At 44.1% G+C, this 17494-nt stretch overlaps 1 protein-coding gene across 7 annotated transcripts in view; it reads left to right on the top strand.

The window, feature by feature from the left end:
- The window catches only part of LOC105487293 (eukaryotic translation initiation factor 4E nuclear import factor 1), a 56844-nt gene that overhangs the window by 15219 nt on the left and 24131 nt on the right, over positions 1-17494 (top strand). For all 7 annotated transcript variants that reach the window (XM_071080434.1, XM_071080433.1, XM_071080438.1 and 4 more), the window contains exons 3-7: positions 2361-2434; positions 6263-6390; positions 10944-11230; positions 11787-11988; positions 16823-16998. In XM_071080434.1, the coding sequence (XP_070936535.1) occupies positions 2361-2434; positions 6263-6390; positions 10944-11230; positions 11787-11988; positions 16823-16998 (867 nt within the window). The remainder of the gene's footprint in view (positions 1-2360; positions 2435-6262; positions 6391-10943; positions 11231-11786; positions 11989-16822; positions 16999-17494) is intronic.

The raw sequence follows: 17494 nt of genomic DNA, 5'->3' as shown, positions 1-17494 counted from the left end.
GGGCTAGAGTGGCAAAATGAAGAGTGGTTTGGTCAAGAATCATTAATGGATGCTAACTTAAGGGGAAAACTGGAGACCAAGATATTTGGATGATTTTAAATCATCCAAATTGCATGCTAAATGCAAATGGGAAAGTAGTAACTAAATAGTAGAGAAACTAGGGAAAACTTTGACCAAATGATCAAAATTAGCACCACGGATAAAGGACAGATGAACATCATGGGCATCCAGAAGTGATGGTCTAAGAAGGGCACAACACCTCTTCAGTTAGTAGTCTGCCCCATGGATATTTAGTCTCAGTCTAATCATGAGAAAACATCAGACCAACTCAAAATGAATAATGTTCTTTCACAGAAAGGGACTATATTCTCTAGAAATGTCAATATCATAAGAGACAAAAGTTGTAGAAATGTTCTAGATTAAGGGAGACCAAAGAGAGATATAGCAATCAAATATCTGATTCTAGACTGGATCCTGTGTTGGAGGGGGAAGATCAATATAAAGGATATTATTGGGTCAGTTTACAAAACTGGAATTGGGAAGGTAGATTAGAAAATATTATTATCGATAACTGTAGTTATTAAAAAAACTGGCAGTTCTTCTCAACTTGAGTCTGCAGAAGTAAGTCCTTATGCCCTGAAGCATCTGTTATATGTGAGGGATTAGCCTCTCTCCTGTGCATCGGATACCGGCTAAGTACATCCTTGAGAGGAGAAAATAGTCACTCAGTCATTTTCTGTAGGGCCAAATTCTCTCATGGAGCTGGATAACAGGCTGTAAAAGAATATCGTCATTCTTAGGAAATAGGCACTGAAGTATTTAGGAATAAGGTATCATGACTTAGGCAATTTACTCTCAAGTTAGTAAAAAAAAAAAAAACCAAACTCGCTCATATGTGGAAGCCAAAAAACTTGACTTCATGGAGGTAGAGAATAGAATGATAGATACCAGAGTCTGGGAAAGGTATGTGGGTGGGATGGCAGAATACAAAGAGGTTGATTATATGGGTACAAACATACAGTTGAAGAAGGAATAAGTTCTAATGTTTGATAGAATAGAGTGGCTATGGTTAACAAGTGTATTGTATATTTCAAAATAGCTAGAAGAGAGGACTTTAAATGTCTCCAAAACATAGGAAGGATAAATACTTGAGGTAATGGACACCCCAGATATCCTGACTAGATCATTAAACAGTTTATACATGTAACAGCATTATCACATGTACCCCATAAATATATACAAAGATCTGTATCAATTTTTTTAAATTCTGCAAAAAAAAAAAGTAAATGATAAATAGGGAGAAATGTTAATAGGTAAATCCAGGTACACAGTATATGGATGTTTTTTGTGTTTTTTTAGTCTTGCAACATTACATTTAAAAAAAACTATTGCCTGCCGGGCCTGGTTGCTCACACTTGTAATCCCAGCACTTTGGGAGGCTGAGGCGGGCAGATCACCTGAGGTCAGGGGTTTGAGACCAGCCTGGCTAACATGGTGAAACCCTGTCGCTACTAAAAACACAAAAATTAGCCGGGCATGGTGGAAGGTGCCTGTAATCCCAGCCACTTGGGAGGCTGAGGCGAGAGAATTGCTTGAACCCAGGAGGCGGAGGTTGCAGTGGGCCAAGATTGTGCCACTGCACTTCATCCTGGGCTACAGAGTGAGACTCCATCTCAAAAAAAAAAAAAAAGGCCGGGCGCGGTGGCTCAAGCCTGTAATCCCAGCACTTAGGGAGGCCGAGACGGGCGGATCACGAGGTCCGGAGATCGAGACCGTCCTGGATAACACGGTGAAACCCCGTCTCTACTAAAAAATACAAAAAACTAGCCGGGCGAGGTGGCGGGCGCCTGTAGTCCCAGCTACTCGGGAGGCTGAGGCCGGAGAATGGCGTAAACCCGGGAGGCGGAGCTTGCAGTGAGCTGAGATCCGGCCACTGCACTCCAGCCTGGGTGACAGAGCGAGACTCCGTCTCAAAAAAAAAAAAAAAAAAAATTATCCCCTTGTAAATTGGCATCTAATGCATTGAAAATTGGTAAGATTAGGCAGAGGTTTTATCTAAGACTAAAGTTTCCTTGCCTTGCTGAGCATTCAGTGTTATGGACTATAACAATGTTATTGAATAGGAATTATGAGAGAATGTTTTAGCCAGAAACTGATCACTTTTAAGTTACTAGATTATTCTGCTTGAGCTTGTAAGAACCTTGATGTACTCCAGTCCTTTCTGAAATAAGGCAAGATATAAATAAGAATTGTGTGAAGTGTTTAAGATGGACACTTAGAATTATTCAGAACAGAAAGAAGTTTAAAGTGTGTGGCCTAAGAAATGTAATTCAAAATGACTATTTGATTTCTCTCTTTAGGAAGAACTCTTGGATATAAAAGAACTCCCCCATTCTAAACAGAGGCCTTCGTGCCTTTCTGAAAAATATGACAGGTATGTGTGTCATTCTAGTCCTTAACTACTTCTAGTCAATAACTTTTTGTTATACCAAACTTGGTAAATTAAGAATTGTATTGTTTTGAAGTTTTCTGGTAGAATTATGAAAGAGGATTTTCAAGAGGTAATAAGATGGGTTTCAACGACGTAGGCATGAAACTTAAATTAAAAAATGATCTGGTCAGAGTCACATAGTCAGAAAGCAGAATTTAAGACTTGAACCCAACCGGGCGCGGTGGCTCACGCCTGTAATCCCAGCACTTTGGGAGGCCGAGGCGGGCAAAGCACAAGGTCAGGAGATCAAGACCATCCTGGCTAACACAGTGAAACCCTGTTTCTACTAAAAATACAAAAAATTAGCCGGGCGTGGTGGCAGGCGCCTGTAGTCCCAGCTACTTGGGAGGCTGAGGCAGGAGAATGGCATGAACCTGGGAGGCGGAGCTTACAGTGAGCTGAGATCGCACCACTGCACTCCAGCCTGGGTGACAGTGCGAGACTCCGTCTTAAAAAAATAAAAAGAACAACCAGGAGTCCTCACCAGGGTCTTCTCTCTTTACCAGTGGTTTTTTGCACTGTACTTTGAGGGTACCTGCCTTAGGTATGCTGCTCAAGGGGGCTCTTAGTTTTTTTTTTGCATTCCCACAAAAAACTATTTAGCCATTCACATTAGCTTTATTGCATCTTAGTTTCCTTCAGAAGAAGGTGGCTTTGGTTTGGGAAGACGATAGCTAAAAATGGTCTGAAAATCTCCTACAATAATCCTATATTGTACTACTTATGGCCACCTTAGTCATTTCTTTTTTTTTTCTTTTTTTTTTTTTTTTTTTTTTTTGAGACAGAGTCTCACTCTTTTTGCTCAGGCTGGAGTGCACTGGCGCGACCTGGGCTCACTGCAACCTCCACCTCCCAGGTTCAAGCGATTCTTCTGCCTCAGCCTCCCAAGTAGCTGGGATTAAAGGCACCCGCCACCACGCCCAGCTAATGTTTTTGTATTTATAGCACCTATAGTACTATAGTGCCTATAGTCCCAGCTACTCAGGAGGCCAAAGCAGGAGGTTTGCTTGAGCCCAGGAACTTGAGGCTGCAGTGAATTATGATTGCATCACTACACTCCAGCCTGAGCAACAGAGATCCTATCTCAAAAAAAAAAAAAAAAAGTCCTATTTAACCAGGAAATTGAACATTAATATGATGCTTTATATGTTAAAAAAAAATGTAGGCTAATATAAACCATCTACCTTGATATTTAAGAAATGATGGGCCGGGTGCAGTGGCTCACACCTATAATCCCAGCACTTTGGGCAGCCAAGGCAGGCGGATCACAAGGTCAGGGGTTTGAGACCAGCCTGGCCAACATAACGAAACCCCGTCTCTACTAAAAATACAAAAATGAGCTGGGTGTGGTGGCATGTGCCTGTAGTCCCAGCTACTCGGGAGGCTGAGGCAGGAGAATGGCACGAACGCGGGAGGCAGAGCTTGCAGTGAGCCAAGATCATGCCATTGCACTCCAGCCTGGGCCACAGAGCAAGACACCATCTCAAAGAAAAAAAAAAAAAAAACCTTGATGCCTCAACCACATTCCCTGATGAAGGTGATACTTGAATAATGGCTATTCCAATTAGTTAGGATTTTTCTTTCTTTCTTTTTTTTTTTTTTTTTTTTTTTTTTTTTTTTTGAGACGGAGTCTCGCTCTGTCGCCCAGGCTGGAGTGCAGTGGCCAGATCTCAGCTCACTGCAAGCTCCGCCTCCCGGGTTCACGCCATTCTCCTGCCTCAGCCTCCCGAGTAGCTGGGACTATAGGCGCCCGCCACCGCGCCCGGCTAGTTTTTTGTATTTTTTAGTAGAGACGGGGTTTCACCGTGTTAGCCAGGATGGTCTCGATCTCCTGACCTCGTGATCCACCCGTCTCGGCCTCCCAAAGTGCTGGGATTACAGGCTTGAGCCACCGCGCCCGGCCTCTTTTTTTTTTTTTTTTTTTGAGATAGAGTTTCGCTCTTGTTGCCCAGGCTGGAGTGCAATGGCACAATCTCGGCTCACCACAGCCTCCGCCTTCAGGGTTCAAGCGATTATCCTAAGTAGTTGGGATTACAGGCACCCACCACCACACCTAGCTAATTTTTGTATTTTTAGTAGAGACGGGATTTCACCATTTTGGCCAGGCTGGTCTCGATCTGCTGACCTCAGGTGATCCACCCACCTCGGCCTCCCAAAGTGTTGGGATTAGCAGGCATGAGCCACCGCGTCTGGCCTACAAAATGTATTTTAAAAAATTATCCGGGCATGGTGGCACGTGCCTGTAGTCATAACTACTCAGGAGTCTGAGGTGGGAGGATCACCTGAGCCCCGAAGTTTCAGGCTGCCGTGAGGTATAATCATGCCACTTACTGCATTCCAGCCTGGGTGACAGAACTCTGAGACCCTGTCTGAAAAAAATAAAAACAAAGTTATCCTGGGCAGACAAACAACTTTTATTTCTGAAGCAGAGACTGTGCCTGGTGATAAAAATAAGAAAGAGGAGAGAGCTACTTCATTCTGTTTCACCTCTCTGAGAACTAAAATTTGTTGGGCTCTTAAATGCTAGATAATCCTCACCACTACCCTAGAAGGTAGGTAGTATATATTTTATTGTGAGGAGTTTGAGACTGAAAAGTTAACTCACTTATTCAAGAAATGTTCATTGGTACCTGCTATGTGATAAATACTGTGCCAGGTTCTATAAAATATTCCATGGCTTCATGGAGCATTGGTCTATGGAAGGACACAATCAAATACTTGTAAAAATTTATCATTGCAAACATCACAGGCTGCAAAGGACAAGTGTGGAGTACATTGCTAGTGTATAGCATGACCTGGTCTAATCTGGTGGTTGGGAAGTTCTTTCTGCAGAAGATGCAGCTCAGTAACTTGTCTAGGATGTTCCCAGTAGTGGTGGCAAACTAGAATTAGGGTCCAGATTTTTGGGCTCCAAAGTTTCTGCTCTGTGCACTGTACTACACACCACCCCCTCGTTACACAGAGAATAACAAAATAAAACCTAAACTACACATTTTAGGTCGTAAGAGCTGTCTGCCCTGCTTATGGAAAAACTAAGACTGTGCATAGAAATTCTGGAAAAATACACATCAAATGATCCAGGTACTACTTCTGGTGAGAGAGTTAAGGGATTTTTTTTTTCTCCTTTGTGTTAATCTTCAGTAAACAACAGTTAATATTTATGGAACATCTTCTTTGTATAGTACAGGCATAGTTATTGTAATCCATGTGCACTCCAAGGTATACGGTCTGAATGTTTCAATTGTGTACAGACCATTAGTTTTCAAGAGACTACTGGTGTTGTGTGATCAACAACAAAGTATTACTGAATTAATAGATGTTTTGGTTTTCGTATTAAAAGAGGTAACAATTCTGCAGGCAGTCATGAAGCTTTATATTGGAAATGGGTTTCCGGCTGGGCGTAGTGGCTCACATCTGTAATTCCAGCACTTTGAGAAGCCAAGGCAGGCAGATTACTTGAGGTTAGGAGTTAGAGACCTGGCCTGGCCAACTGGTGAAACCCTGTCTCTACTAAAAATACAAAAATTAGCAAGACGTGGTAGTGGGCACTTGTAATCCCAGCTACTGGTGAGGCTGAGGCAGAAGAATCACTTGAACCTGGGAGGCAGAGGGTGCAGTGTCATGCCACTGCACTCTATCCTGGGTGACAGAGCGAGACCCTGTCTCAGAGAAATGGGTTTCCATAACTTAATAGCTGAGGAGGTTTAGAAATCAGACGGCCTATATGGTTCATGGGTGCAAGTGCTAACATTTGTATTTTCTGACCTGTAGTGATGGTGTCTGGGACCCTGAGAAGTGGCATGCCTCTCTCTACCCAGCTTCAGGGCGAAGCTCGCCAGTGGAAAGTCTGAAGAAAGAGTTGGATACCGACCGGCCTTCCCTGGTGCGCAGGATAGTAGGTGAGCATACAGTCACTCAGAAGTGGGGTTAGTGATTTTGGGGACATGCTTTTGGCTGCTGGTTTCATTCTTAGCTCTGAGAATTTTATGCTTTGAGGGGAAATGTTCTTATCAGGAAACTGATTTATCAGTTGGATTTTTCCTAATCAGCAGGGTAAAGTCATAGTCTACTTTGTCACAGCTATTATATAGCTATCTTCTTATAGAAGACTGTTAGGCTGTGTGCTTCCGAATTAAAAGTGCTAATTATCTTTCATTGGCATGGATAACTGAGTTAGATGTGGTAGGTAGCATAAAGCTGTGCTGGAAATCTCATTATGCTTTCTCTCATACGTGAGACCAGTCCTCGGGTATGAATTAGTTCTGGCAATTCTTTTTTTTTTTTTTGAGATGGAGTCTTGCTCTGTCACCCAGGCTGCAACCTCTGCCTCCTGGGTTCAAGCAATTCTCTGCCTCAGCCACCCAAGTAGCTGGGATTACAGGCGCCTGCCACCATGCCCGGCTAATTTTTGTATTTTTAGTAGAGATGTTCACCATCATGGCCAGGCTGGTCTTGAACTCCTAACCTCGTGATCCCCCTGCCTCGGCCTCCCAAAGTGTTGGCATTACAGGCATGAGCCACCGCGCTGAGCCTAGTTCTGGCAATTCTTAATTCATAATGGACTGTGATCTGAATACAAGGCTTTGATATGGTTTGAGACTGAAGTTAAGTCTGATCTTCCAACTTTTCTAGTTTAAAGTTTACCCCTTCAAACTAGAAACGTTGTTTAAGGGTGAAATGAAGACCAGGTAATATAAAAGCAGTCAAGGAACTTGTTGCAAGAAATCTTTTTGAGATGAGAGGACGACCTATCATAAAAACTTGGAACTAAATGAAAAAGATAGCCCAGCTCTAGTTTAAGCTGTAAGACCCTTCTACACAGTCTGTCAGTCCACTCAGCACAGTAATGTCTCTCAAATAATTTATTCTAGCAGAATCATTAAAGATATGCAGAGACTTTATTACAGTGATGAAAACTGAGAAGGAACCTAAATATCCAACAGTAGAAATGGGTCATGTAAACTTCGGTATATCCATATATAGGAATATTACATTGCATTGTTCTGTAAAACCATGTTGCAGATGTGTTTATTGGCAAATAATGTTCATGATGTACTGACTCATAGAAAACTGTCCATATTGTATCCTGTGTTTGGAAAAAACTGAGACTGTGCACAGAAATTCTGTAAAGCATGCAACCGAACATTCTAGGAGCTGTTCGTGATAACAGAATTAAAGCAGATTTTTCTCACTTGGACTAATCTTCAGTTTCCTGGTTTTTCTAGGAAGACATTTTTTGTGTGGTGACTTGTTTGTTCTTCCTACATCAATAAATTTATTGAGATAGAATTTACAGATAGCCTGCACAAAAAGTATACCATTTGATGTCTTGACATGTGTATCCATCTGTGAAACCATTACCAAAATCAACATAAGCATTTTTATCACCCCCAGACGTTCCCTAGTATTCCTATGTGTCCTCCATTTAGCCACGCACCTGCCCCCAACACTTCCCCCTTCCCAAGCAAGCGCTGTAAACTTTTTTTTTTTTTTTTTTTTTTTTTTTTGAGAGAGAGAGAGTCTCCCTCTGTCGCCCAGGCTGGAGTACAGTGGCATGATCTCTGCTTACTGCAACCTCTGCCTCCCAGGTTAAAGCGACTGTCTTGGCCGGGCGCGGTGGCTCAAGCCTGTAATCCCAGCACTTTGGGAGGCCGAGACGGGCGGATCACGAGGTCAGGAGATCGAGACCATCCTGGCTAACCCGGTGAAACCCCGTCTCTAGTAAAAAAAAAAAATACAAAAAAAATAGCTGGGCGAGGTGGCGAGCGTCTGTAGTCCCAGCTACTCGGGAGGCTGAGGCAGGAGAATGGCGTAAACCCGGGAGGCGGAGCTTGCAGTGAGCCGAGATCCGGCCACTGCACTCCAGGCTGGGCGACAGAGTGAGACTCCGTCTCAAAAAATAAATAAATAAATAAAAAATAAATAAAGCGACTGTCTTGCCTCAGCCTCCTGAGTAGATGAGATTACACATGCACGTTCCACCACGCCCAGCTAACTCCACCCGCCCCCGCCAGGATGGAGTCTTCCTCTGTCACCCAGGCTGGAGTGCAGTGGAGCAATCTCGGCTCACTACAACCTCTGCCTCCCGGGTTCAAGTGATTCTCGAGCCTCAGCCTCCCAAGTAGCTGGGATTATAGGCGTGCGCCACCACGCCCGACTAATTTTTGTATTTTTAGTAGAGACAGGATTTCACCATGTTGGCCAGCCTGGTCTTGAACTCCTGACCTCAAGTGATCCACCCACTTTGGCCTCCCAAAGTGCTGGGATCACAGGCATGAGTCACTGTGCCTGGCCCCAATTTTTGTATTTTTAGTAGAGATAAGGTTTACCTTGTTGGCCAGGCTGGTGTCGAACTCCCAACCTCAGGTGATCCACTTGTCTTGACCTCCCAAAGTGTTGGGATTACAGGCATGAGCCATAGTGCCCAGCCTGATCTGCTTTCTATGTCTTCTTTGTTCCTATAGATTAGTTTCCATTTCCTAGAATTTTATATAAATGTAGTTACTATAGTATGTACTCCTTGTGTAGCTTTTTTCACTAAGAATAATTAAGATTCATCCATGTTGTTGAGTGTCTAGTTTATTTTCATTGCTTAATAGTATTCCATTGTATGGATTTAGCAGTTGGTCTGTTTATCTGTTGATGCACATTTGGGTTGTTCCCAGTTTTTGACTGTTATAACCAAAGCTGCAATGAACATTCATGTACAAGTCTCTGGACACATGCTTGCTTTTCTCTTGGGTAAAAAACTAGGATTAAAATGGTTGGGTTGTATAGTAGATGTATGTTTAACCTTCTGGGAAATTGCCAAACTGTTTTCCAAAGTAGTGGTACCATTTTATGTTTCCACCAGTGGTGTATGAGAGTTCCACTTGCTCCACATCCTCGTCAGCACTTGGAATGGTCAGTCTTTTCAATATTAGCCATTCTAATAGGTGTGTAGTGGTATCACATGGTTTAATTTGCATTTCCCTAATGACTAATTATGTTGAATATCTTTTCATATGCTTATTTGCCTTCCACATAACCTCTTTGGTGAAGGGTCTGTTCAAACCATTTGTCTATTTTTTAATTGGGTTGCGTTTTTTTTTCTTTTTTTTGAGATGTAGTCTGGCTCTTGGTACCCAGGCTACAGTGCAGTGGCGCAATCTCGGCTCACTACAACCTTCACCTCCTGGGTTTAAGTGATTCTCCTGCCTCAGCCTCCCAAGTAGCTGGGATTACAGGTGCCTGCTACCACGCCTGGCTAATTTTGTATTTTTAGTAGAGATGGGGTTTCACCATGTTGTTCAGGCTAGTCTCGAACTCCTAACCTCAGGTGATCCACCCACCTCAGCCTCCCAAAGTGCTGGGATTATAGGCATGAGCCACTGGGTTGGTTTTTTTTAATTAAGAGGTTTTATGTGTTCTGAATTTAAGTCCTTTATCAGAAAAATGCTTTGAAATATTTTGTCCCAATCTGTGGCTTGTCTTTGCATTCTCTAAACAGTGTCTTTCAAAGAGTAGAAATTTTTAAATTTTGATCAAGCCCAGTCTATCAGTGTTTTTTAAGTGGATCATGCTTTTGGTGTCATGCCTAAGAAAACTTTGCCTAACCCAGTGCCACAAGGATTTCCTCCTATATTTTGTTCTAGGAATTTTTAGTTTTAGGTTTTACATTTAGATCTGTGATCCATTTTGAATTAGTTTTTGTATATATCTGGTACCAAATATAGATTTTTTTTTTTTTTTTTTTTGGTGGGGGACAGAGTCTCACTCTGTCGCCCAGGCTAGAGTACAGCAGGGTGACCTCTGCTCACTGTAACCTCTGCCTCTGGGTTCAAGCAATTCTCCTGCCTCAGCCTCCCAAGTAGCCGGGATTATAGGCACCTGCCACGATACCCGGCTAATTTTTGTAGTTTTAGTAGAGATGGGGTTTCACCATCTTGGCCAGGCTGGTCTTGAACTCCTGACCTCGTGATCCCCTGCCTTGACCTCCCAAAGTGCTGGATTATAGGCACGAGCCACCATGCCCAGCCCCAAATATAGATTTAAGTTCATTTCTTTGTCTGTAGATATCTAACCGTTCAACACCATTTTGTTGAAGAGGCACTTTTTAATCAGTTATTTTTTCAAATACTGACACCTACTGTAGTTTATTAGCTGATAAAACATTTGCTAATAATTCTTAGGTAAGGATTTGGTCGAAATAAAGGCACTGCAGAGACTAATCATGGAAAATCATTTATTGTGAAGTACTTCTATTGCCGCAAAGAGAAAGGCCAATGTCTCAGCCTTATTTAAATACATAATGCACATGTTACCCTGAATTTGTTGATAGCCCAATTTTAGTGGGCTAAAATGGTGTCTTCCAACCATCCCTTTCCTCCCATTAGTCGTGGACATACTATCTAAAAAAGAAGAGAACACCCTTGTTGGTTTGTTTAACTTTCTCTTTCCCACATCCTTCCAGATCCACGAGAGCGTGTGAAAGAAGATGACTTAGATGTTGTTCTCAGCCCTCAGAGACGGAGCTTTGGAGGGGGCTGCCACGTGACAGCTGCTGTTAGCTCCCGGCGCTCAGGAAGTCCATTAGAGAAAGATAATGATGGGCTTCGTCTGCTTGGTGGACGTAGGATTGGCAGTGGGAGGATAATCTCTGCTCGGACCTTTGAGAAGGATCACCGTCTTAGCGATAAGGACCTGCGAGACTTGAGAGAAAGAGACCGAGAGAGGGACTTCAAGGACAAGCGTTTCAGGGTTTGTCTCTTCTTTTTTTTTTTTTTTTTTTTTCCAATTGAGACAGAGTTTCGCTCTTGTTACCCAGGCTGGAGTGCAATGGTGTGATCTCGGTTCGCCGCTGCCTCAGCCCCCCGAGTAGCTGGGATTACTGGCATGCACCACCACACCCGGCTAATTTTTTATATTTTTAGTAGAGACGGAGTTTCTCCATATTGGTCAGGCTGGTCTCAAACTCCCAAACTTAGGTGATCTGCCTGCCTCGGCCTCCCAAAGTGCTGGGATTATAGGCGTGAGCCACCACACCCCACCTGGGTTTGTCTTCTAGATTCTTCGGTAGTTCATGTGCTTGGGGACTTGGCATTCACTTCATTTATACCAGGTTACTTTGAGAACAGGCATGAACACAGCCTGCTCTTAAACCAGTCAGGGAAGAAGAGCTGGGGATGGTGATGGGCCTCAGGTATACAGCATCATATCTTCCTTTCACTATTGAACTTTACAATGAAGAACTTGACTCTTAAGTAGAAATGCCTTGACTAGAAATTTTTTAATCTTGCTTTATGTGCTTTTCCAGAGAGAGTTTGGAGATAGTAAGCGTGTCTTTGGTGAGCGTAGAAGAAATGATTCTTACACAGAAGAAGAACCAGAGTGGTTCTCTGCTGGACCCACAAGTCAGTCTGAAACCATCGAACTGACTGGCTTCGATGATAAGATACTAGAAGAAGATCACAAAGGGAGAAAAAGAACAAGGCGACGGACAGCCTCTGTGAAGGAAGGTCAGTTCAAACTTTGGGAGGGAAGTTCACTGTTTTAAAATGAGATGTAGGCCAGGCGTGGTGGCTCACACCTGTAATCCCGACACTTTGGGAGGCCGAGGCGGGCAGATCACCTGAGGTCAGGAGTTTGAGACTAGCCTGGCCAACATGGCGAAACCCCGTCTCCACTAAAAATACAAAAATTAGCGGGGTGTGGTTGCGGGCGCCTGTAGTCCAGCTACTCAGGAGACTGAGGCACAAGAATTGCTTGAAACTGGGAGGTGGAGGTTGCAGTGAGCTATCACGCCACTGCACCCCAGCCTGGGTGACAGAGCAAGACTCTGTCTCAAAAATAAATAAAATAGAGATGTGATTATCACTGGCTAATTGTACACTTAGGAATGGGCACCAGATGTATAGGAAATGGCAAGTTTTTCATGATGCATCCTGATCTTGAAACTTTCTCCTTGATTCAAGCAATTCTCCCCTGCCTCAGCCTCCCGAGTAGCTGGGATTACGGGTGCCCACCATGACGCCCCGGTAATTTTTTCACTTTTTAGTAGACACGGAGTTTCACCGTGTTGGCCAGGCTGGTCTCGAACTCCTGACCTCAGGTGATCCACCCACCTCAGCATCCCAAAGTGCTGGGATTATAGGCATGAGCCACCATGCCCGGCCCCTGAAACTGCTTCTAAAGTGAGAATTTACTAAGTGTAGATTGTACTATTTCCCTAACTTGTTCTGCCTGCCACACTAAACAGAAAAGTCTCAAGTTATCCTGTAAGAGCACTGTGTACATGAAAGAGTTCCCCAGAAATAAGAAATGTGGTAGAAATAATGAGAGGTCTCATTTATTGGGCAGTTATGTCCTAAACACAGTGCTGAGTGTGTTTTGTCCGCGTAATTCTTTGTGTCTTAATGACCTTGTATAGTGTAGGTACACTTTGTTGTTGTTGTTGTTTTGTTTGTTTGAGACGGAGTCTTGCTCTCTCCCCCAGGCTGGAGTGCAGTGGTGCCATCTCGGCTCACTGCAACCTCCGCCTCACGGGTTCACGCCATTCTCCTGCCTCAGCCTCCTGAGTAGCTGGGACTACAGGTGCCCACCACCGCACCTGGCTAATTTTTTGTATTTTTAGTAGAGACGAGGTTTCACCGAGGTCTTGATCTCCTGACCTTGTGATCCACCCGCCTCAGCCTCCCAAAGTGCTGGGATAACAGGCGTGAGCCACTGCGCCCGACCAGTGTAGGTACCTTTTTTTTTTTTTTTTTTTTTTTTTTTTTTTGTAGGTACTTTTTTATGCCCATTTCATAGATGAGCAAATGGAGGCTCAGAGGGCTTAAGTAACTTAAAGACACTTAAGGTAGTCACCATGGAAATAAGTAGTGAAGTTAAGAGTAGAGCAAGATGCTTCGGGCCATCAGAGCTTACCTTCTTCATCATGGTATTAGGCCTTCCCAGGTCAGTTGTTTGTGATTTGCCTTCTCTCAAACTTAGTTTCAGGCCAAGCACGGTGGCTCATGCCTATAATCCCAGCACTTTGCGAGGCCAAGGCGGGTGGATCGTTTGAGGTCAGGAGTTTGAGACCAGTCTGGCCAACATGGTGAAACCCTGTCTCTACTGAAAGTACAAAAATTAGCTGGGAGTGGTGGCACCTGCCTGTACTCCCAGCTACTGGAGAGGCTGAGGCAGGAGAATTGCTTGAATCCAGGAGACAGAGGTTGCAGCGAGATTGCGCCACTGCACTCCAGCCTGGGAGACAGAGTTGAGACTGCCTCCAAAAAAAAAAAAAAACTTAGTTTCCTCAACTATAAGATGGGGTCGGATATCTCCCTTGGTAAATTGAAGGAGCCAGAGCTAATGTGTGTGAAGTATCTGCTGCAGAGTGGGAGCCCATTGTTCTGCAGACAGTCATTTTTTAGGGCAGTGACCTGGCTCTGAGGTGGCCAGTCCCAGACTGGTGGTCTTGGGAAGGAGGCAGTGAAGAGCCAGGTGGGGACTAACCTGGGTTAAAGTACTGGGGCTGCTGCTTAGAAAAGGATAATTTTAGACAAAATTTTGACAGCTGGGCCTGTTTCTTTGTAAAGTGAAGAAAATGCCTATCATAACTTAAGGGTTACTTTTAGCATTGAAGAACTCATGTACCTATCAGAACTCAGCCTTCAAGAAGGCACTCAGTAAATTCTAGCTGCTTCAAGCTTTCAGGGTTAGTTGAAAGCCTTTTGGCAGATACTAGGCAACCAAAAGGGAAAGCTTTTTTTTTTTGAGACTGAGTTTGCTCTGTCACCCAGGCTGGAGTGCAGTGGCACGATGTCTGCTCACTGCAAGCTCCGCCTCCCGGGTTCACACCATTCTCCTGCCTTAGCCTCCCAAGTAGCTGGGACTACAGGCGCCCGCCACCACGCCCGGCTTTTTTTGTATTTTTAGTAGAGATGGGGTTTCACCGTGTTAGCCAGGATGGTCTCGATCTCCTAACCTTGTGATCTGCCTGCCTTGGCCTCCCAAAGTGCTGGATTACAAGCATGAGCCACTGCGCCTGTCCTCTTTTTTTTTTTTTTTTTTTTTTTGAGACGGAGTCTCGCTCTGTCACCCAGGCTGGAGTGCAGTGGCCGGATCTCAGCTCACTGCAAGCTCCGCCTCCCGGGTTCACGCCATTCTCCTGCTTCAGCCTCCCGAGTAGCTGGGACTACAGGCGCCCGCCACCTCGCCCGGCTAGCTTTTTGTATTTTTTAGTAGAGACGGGGTTTCACCGTGTTAGCCAGGATGGTCTCGATCTCCTGACCTTGTGATCCGCCCGTCTCAGCCTCCCAAAGTGCTGGGATTACAGGCTTGAGCCACCGCACCCGGCTGCTTTTTTTTTTTTGAGATGGAGTCTCACTCTGTTGCCCAGGCTGGAGTGCAGTAGCCTGATCTCTGCTCACTGCAACCTCCACCTCCCGGGTTCAAGTGATTCTCCTGCCTCAGCCTCCTGAGTGGCTGGGATTACAGGTGTGTGCCACCATGCCCAGCTAATTTTTTGTATTTTTAGTAGAGATGGGGTTTCACCGTGTTAGCCAGGATGGTCTTGATCTCCTGACCTCATGATCTGCCTGTCTCAGCCTCCCAAAGTGCTGGGATTACAGGCGTGAGCCACTGCGCCTGGCCTGGGAAAGCTATTTTAATAAATAAGGGAAAAGTCAGTGCCACCTAACATTTTGATGAAGACAAATATAAGCAGAAATAAGCTGATGGCATTTATTTAGAAGGAGAAAGAAATGGAGAATCACAATACTCATCTTCTTTTGTAGTCTTGAAAATGTAGTGCATATTACCATTATTTTTGTGCTATCACACATTCTTCCCTAGGATAATGTAAGAAATTGATAGTTAATTTGGAAGACTTTGCTATTAAGTTGGCTTTGAGATATGTCTTTGTCTCATTCTTAATTAAAGCAGCACCCAATAAAGCACCTCTTTAACGATAAAGATCAGGCTTCTGGTAAGAAAAAATTGTTTTTCTTAAGTGAGGTGAAATCTGAATTTCAACCATTCTTGTATCAAGTGCAGGAGCCAGGAGTGAGATAGATTGAGTGGCACCTCCTTATTTTACAGATGCAGAGAGAGATTGAGACCCGGAGAGAAGGGATGGATTTCATGGCAGAGCCTGGAGTAGAATCCAGGGGTCTTGGTTCATCCTATTAGATAACTACAGAATGTCTCTAGGTTGCCCTTGCTATGTATTTAAAATAAATTAAAACAAATAAAAACATTAAAAACTAAGATGTCAGATGCCTTAAATGTTAGCATCTGGCAGTTTCACTTTATCTCCCCATCCTAAAATCAACTGAACATTATAGCGTATACTTGGCACTATAGAGTAAGACAAAGCTGGTTAGACCAGGTTACCTACCCTCAGAGAGTTTAGCCTCACAGAGAGTTACTGTTATACAGTGTGATAAGTACTCAGAGATGACACAAGGATTATAGAGAAGGTGGCAATTAATTTTACTGGGTAGGGCAAAACTGGGTAGGCGGGGCAGGCTTCCCGGAGAAGGTCACATTTGAATTTCGCCTTGAAGGATGAGCTACAACAACCAACTGTAGGCAAGTGAAAATTACCCTTATGCCAGGTTTCTCATAAATACTTTAGGTTGCTGAGTCCTGACTGTGGTGGTGCTACAGGTGCATGGGCAAAAGCAGAGCTAAATTAATTTGGTTCCATTTTTAAGCAATAAGAGACTTGCAAAGACTATCCTTTAAAAAAAAAAAAAAAAAAAAAAACCATCACTAGAAAAAGAACTGGGTACAGTGCTGGACACAGTGGCTCACTACTATAATCCTAGCACTTTGGGAGGCCAAGGCAGGAGGATCACTTGAGGTCAGGAGTTCAAGTCCAGGCTGTGCAGTTTAGCGAGACTCAGTCTCTACAAAGAATTAAAAAATTAGCCAGACATGGTGGTGTGCACCTGTGGTCCCAGCTACTCTGGAGGCTAAGGCAGGGGGATCACCTGAGCCCAGGAGGTAGAGGCTACAGTGAGCTGTGATCGTGCCACTACTCTCCAGCCTGTGCAACAGAGCAAGACCCCATCTCAAAAAAAAAAAACCAAAAAACCCTCCACTATAGAAAACACGAAGTTCTGAGGAAGGGAACCATAATCCTCCCCCCATCCTGTTGGTGTTCTGGCTTTATTAAGGCTTTTTTCCTCTTCTGCCTCCCATAGAAGGGAGACTGTTTTATTCTTGCAACTGCAGTACCTGCACAAGAAGTCTGCTTTTAAAGTCATCTGTGGCTCTTCTACATGTATATTGATGGGTGAAACCACAGAGGGACACTGGAGTTTACTTATCAGATGGTTTTTATCCTGGTTTTGCTTTCAGGTATAGTAGAGTGCAATGGAGGAGTGGCCGAAGAAGATGAAGTGGAGGTCATCCTTGCACAGGAGCCTGCAGCTGATCAGGAAGTGCCAAGGGATGCCATCCTGCCTGAGCAGTCCCCAGGAGAATTTGACTTTAATGAGTTCTTTAACCTTGATAAGGTGCCATGCTTGGCTTCGGTGAGTGTAGCAGCACACTTAAAAACGTGTGGTTAAATTTGACCTGAGTATTTAAGACATCTTTTTGAAAGTGTTGTTTTGCTAGATGCTTTTGGGGTTTTTGGCTTTTATTCTTACATATTTAAATTTTTGTTGGCTTTGTTTTGAGAGGCCTAATGGATAATAAGAGATTTTTTTTTTTTTTTTTTTTTTTTTTTTTGAGATGGAGTCTCGCTCTGTCACCCAGGCTGGAGTGCAGTGGCCGGATCTCAGCTCACTGCAAGCTCCACCTCCCGGGTTTACGCCACTCTCCTGCCTCAGCCTCCCGAATAGCTGGGACTACAGGCGCCCGCCACCTCGCCCGGCTAGTTTTTTGTATTTTTAGTAGAGACCAGGTTTCACCGTGTTAGCCAGGATGGTCTCGATCTCCTGACCTTGTGATCCGCCCGTCTCGGCCTCCCAAAGTGCTGGGATTACAGACTTGAGCCACTGCGCCCGGCCATAATAAGAGATTTTT

This window comes from Macaca nemestrina, chromosome 15 (assembly GCF_043159975.1).
Source record: "Macaca nemestrina isolate mMacNem1 chromosome 15, mMacNem.hap1, whole genome shotgun sequence".
Classification (NCBI taxonomy): domain Eukaryota; kingdom Metazoa; phylum Chordata; class Mammalia; order Primates; family Cercopithecidae; genus Macaca; species Macaca nemestrina.
The sequence above is the reverse complement of the archived record's forward strand: the minus strand, read 5'-3'. Positions and strand labels throughout refer to the sequence as shown.